The 5000-nt window shown below is 36.7% G+C and overlaps 1 protein-coding gene across 1 annotated transcript in view; it reads right to left on the bottom strand.

The window, feature by feature from the left end:
* LOC135226158 (obscurin-like) overlaps positions 1–5000 on the bottom strand; it is a 432842-nt gene that overhangs the window by 354618 nt on the left and 73224 nt on the right. The window contains 1 exon segment of the mRNA XM_064265599.1: positions 2395–2672. Coding sequence (XP_064121669.1) covers positions 2395–2672 — 278 coding nt within the window.

The following is a 5000-nucleotide window of genomic DNA, read 5'->3' as shown; positions in this document are numbered from 1 at the left end:
TATATATATATATATATCTATATAGTATATATCTATATATATCTATATATAGATATATATATATATATATATATATAATATGTGTGTGTGCGATTTCACTTCAGACTTTTATAATAATAATGTAATAATAATAATAATAATAATAATAATAATAATAACTAATAATAAACAACTGGCCAAAGAACCCTTTAAAACGAGAATGGTAAGCCGGCATGAGAGAGAGAGAGAGAGAGAGAGAGAGAGAGAGAAAAGAACACCTTTTTCCAGGTGGTGTATTGAAAGGGGCTCTTTTCGACCGTGTGGGCGTTTCGCTCATTCCCTTGAGGAACTGTGGGCGGGATGGGGTGTGGGAGGGGGTTGTGCGGAAATGTGGGGGTGTGGGGGGGAAAAAAAGGTACTAGAGGACTTCTTCAGCTGAGAGAGAGAGAGAGAGAGAGAGAGAGATTCCAGAACAAAAAAAAAAAATCTTCCGTTGACCAAACACCAATCCAGATGTAATCAACTCAACTGAGACTTAGGTCCCGCAAGGAAATATTTACACTGTTACTGACAGGCCTTCACAGAGGTTCCTGCAAGACAGATACTCTCTACCACACGTACACAGACACACGCACACACACACACACATAGACACACACACACACACACGCATGTAATATCATTTTAAACTAATTTAATCCTTCAAAACAAACCTATTTCCGAGAGACAGACAAAAGACATATTTCCTCAATATTATTTTTTATCTTAAATCTTTCTTCCGTTAAATCTATTGTCTTAACGTTCCCAAAGGCATGTCCACACTAGGACACATTGTTTGCTAACAAAGTTTACATAAAAATATTTGCAAACAGTTTCCAAAATGTTTGCTAACAGTTTGCAAGCGTTTTTTGCAAAGAATGTTCCCTAGTGTGGACATGCCTTAACATTTCGTAGTCTTAACATTTCAATAGTCCTATATAATCATAACATTTCTATAGTCCACCAAAGTTTTTACATTTCTGTAATCCTCTATAGTTATAAGATAGTAGAGTGCTCAATCGTCTTAACATTTCCAAAATGAACTTGATTCTTACCACAACACCTCACGCATTACCATTTGTATAGTCCAGTACAGTTCTAACATTGTAGAGTGCTCTGTCGTCTTAACATTTCAAAAAAGAAAAAGAATTTATCCTTTCCACATCACCTTAAGAACTATCTGACTTACCTTCCTTTAACCAAAATTCGACGAAATTCATAAACGTCGACTCAAAAATAAAATCACAAAGAACATAATTTTATAATGATACAAAAACTACGAGATTTAATTATCGGAAAATCCTGGCTGCCCATTTCCAAGAATTCACTGACACCAAGAGACTGAAAAATGACTTCACTTGATTTCTGATCATGCCGCGAATTTCTCATCTCGTCGACCTTTCTGTCATAAATCTTCGGAAGACCTAAATAAAAAACGACCTTTTGAACTGGATTAGACTTTTAATCTTTAATTTTTTGGGGGGGTCTTTTAATCAGATGCTCTTCTGCAAAATGTCTTTAGACTTTATTTTTTTAATAAAGACCCTTTTTTACCTATTATCTTCCTGAAAGTCATACTCGAAAGACTTCTTTACCAATTACCCTCAAAGAATTAATTTTCCTACTTTTCAATTCAATTTCTGCAAGGATAGCATTGAGTATAATGAGTATATTTTCTAATTAACATTCCCTTAAACCAGTAACTAGCACTGCTATATTGGCATCAATTCTTTCTGAATAAGATAAAAGATGATTTGTTCCATCATTCTTCATTGCATTATCATCAGAGAATCATTGGAAAGAAATTTCTCAAAAACGATGAGATAATTAATCTAGCGTAATGATGTCAATTTGGTCTCATAAAATGGGCAAATTCATCATTAAATCCGTTAACTTCAACGCCTAGATGCAAAGAATTCCCTGATTAATTTAGAGTAATGAACTAATGACGTCAGTGCGTCTTACAAAATTGGTAAATTTATCATTAAATCAGTTCAATTTAACATCCAGACGCAAAGAATTCTCGAAATTGGATAGGCAAGATCGTTCCTTTAAGATAAACAAACATGGACAGACCGTTTCCTTCAAGATAAACAAACTTGAATAAGTCAAGACCGTTCTTTTAAGAAAACAAACACATGGACAAAAGCCCAAGACCGTTTCCTATAAGATATACAAACGTGGACAGACCAAATCCGTTCCTTTAATGGATAACAAACTTGGAAACGGAACAAGAACAGTTTCCTTAAAGATAAAACAGACATGGACAAGGCCACCAAGACAGTTCCTATAAGATAAACTCAAACTGCACAAGCCAATACTACAGAGTAACTACCAGCAAACAACGTCAGCAAAAAAAACACTTATTCTACTCACAGTCATTCCAGCCTGGAGAGCGGCAGTCTCCACAGCTACGGCAGCCTCGCCAGATATCTCCTCTCCCCCTCCTGACATGAGCATGGCCTCCGCCTCGATGGCAGCCTCCTCCTCGGGTGTCATGTAGTCGTAGATGGGGATGGTGCCCGTGGCCGTCTTGATACGACGGCGGACCTGCGACGTCTTGCGCCATGACAGGGTGGTCTTCTCCTTGATCTCGAGGTTCGGGTCTGGGTTGGACCTTTGTGCTAGGGTTGCTCCCAGCTTGTTGAGGAAGCCTGGAAGAAGAAGAAGAAGAAGAAAAGGATGTAAGGATTAGTCGCCTGTTGATTTCAAAGAAGAAGAGGAAGAACACAAGGATTCAAGAGTTAGTCTTCTTCAAGGATCTTCTCCAATCCAATAATAATAATAATAATAATAATAATAATAATAATAATAATAATAATAATAATAATAATAATAATAATAATAAAATAATAATAAGTTTCGATCATTTTATATCACCTGTTTCCAGATTTTTGTCAGGAACCGTATCAAAATAATAGGAAACTGTAAGGGTATATATATATATTATATATATATATTATATATATATATATATATATATATATATATATATATATATATATATATAGTTTATATGTCATATATATGTGTGTGTGTGCGCGCGTGTGTGAATTGCCAATGCTTAAGAATCCTTCTGGCGCAAAGACTTTCACCATTTTTTTTTTATTTAGAATTGAAAAAGGTCATATTTCTAACTCTCCCTTTTCAGCAAATTACATTTTTAACCAACTGCTGATGAAACAGATGGCCAAAGGCTCTTATATAGAGCAAAAAATTTTAGCCTGCTTAAAAAAGGCAACTCAAAACAATGGACTAGGCGAGAAGGAAAACCCCTGTAAAAAATATATTTTTCTAAAATTGTTTCAGAAAAGGACTTGAAAGGACAGACCAAAACTGGGAACGATATTTTTTGGCTTTTGTTCTCTAACAGCTGAATGAAGTGATGTTTTCAGCACCGAATGAAATATTCGCTTTTTTTTTCTTTTTGTAAAGAACAGATCAAAAGCTCGTTTTCTTTTGAGTTCAGTCGCGTGAACTGTACTTTTCAGTAACTGACTGACGATTGGTTGGTCTGGCGTCACCGCTCAATTTGACACGTGTAGTTTTTTTCCGAGTCTATCATACAAACTTTACTTTTCAGTGACTGATTGATGATTTCTTTTTTCAAGTTTCACTCATTAATCTGAGTCACTGAATATGTAAATGAACATTCTGGCATCTCCCAGACTTGTCCTTTCTTCCTACTGCCAAACTCTGGATTCCTTTCAATGCTTCCCTGTTTTCCCTGATTCACATACCCTTGCTTCCTTTGAGAGGCTGAGATCTGTTGCTAAAAAGGCCACCTCATAAAGGTAGTTATAAGTATTTAGGCCACTAGGTAAACTTGGGTCAGGATAAAGTACAGCTAGGCAAAGGTAGGTTAGGTTAGGTTACTGCAACTTAGGTTGGGAACGTATTGGGCCTAGCGTAAGATAATGTTAGGCAAGGGTAGGTTAGGTTAGGTTATTTTAACCTAAGTTGGGACCGTATTGGGGTTAGGGTAAGATATGATTTGGGAAGGGTGTGTTAAGTTTGGTTACTTTAACTTAGGTTGAGACTGTATTGACTCATTCATCATGGGCCAAGGGACTGTTGTTAGGGGGCCAAAATGTTCAGTAATAAGGGTCCTAAAAGTCTTTTACTCTGTGGCTGAAAAGACTATAAATAGATAGAGATCCAAAGACTTTTATTTGGAGCCAAAAGATTCTTACAAAGGAGCAAGAAGACTTATACCAGGGATTTAAAAGACTTTACTAGGGTACCAAAGACTTTTACTAGTGGACTGAACAAAAAACCTTTACCAGATGCTATGATTGACTTTTAGCAAGAAATCAAAGATTTTTACTAGGATTCACAAAAATTTTTCTAGGGGACAATAACTTTTGAAAGAAGGCCAACCATTTTCACTATTGGGCTAGAAAGACTTTTTTTACTAAGGGGACAATAAAGACTTACTGTGGAACTCGAGACCATTAATAGAAGGCCATAAAATCTGTTATTAGACATCCAAAAAACGACTTACTGAGATGTCAAAATAACTGTTACTATGGTACCCAAATGACTTTTACCAGCTGGACCTTATGACTGCTACTGGAGGCGGAAAAGACATGAGACTGAAGCAACTGTTACATGAGAACCTATATGAATGTTACAAGGGCAGTTGATATGACTGTTCCTAGGTTCTTTAGGACTGTTACAAGGTGACCAATATGATAGTTAATGGGGCCAAAATTTATGTTACCAGGGGGCTGACTGACAAGGCCTGAGGATGCAGGGAGCCACTACTGGAACGCCCAGTCATCTCAGTGACTGGATGATCTCCGCCATCCTAATGTTACAGATATTCGTCAGCATAAATCTAGCTGCCTTCCTCGCCCTAGGCGAGGGAAAAGTGATTAATTAGTGAAGGTTTGTGCGTGCTGTATCTTGCATGAAGGCTTTCATTATGTCCTTCCCCCTGTTGGACCTCAAAGGGAGAGAATATATTAGTTCAACATGCG

Source organism: Macrobrachium nipponense, chromosome 14 (assembly GCF_015104395.2).
Source record: "Macrobrachium nipponense isolate FS-2020 chromosome 14, ASM1510439v2, whole genome shotgun sequence".
Lineage (NCBI taxonomy): Eukaryota > Metazoa > Arthropoda > Malacostraca > Decapoda > Palaemonidae > Macrobrachium > Macrobrachium nipponense.
Note: the sequence above shows the minus strand (reverse complement) of the source record. Positions and strands in the feature narration are given on the sequence as shown.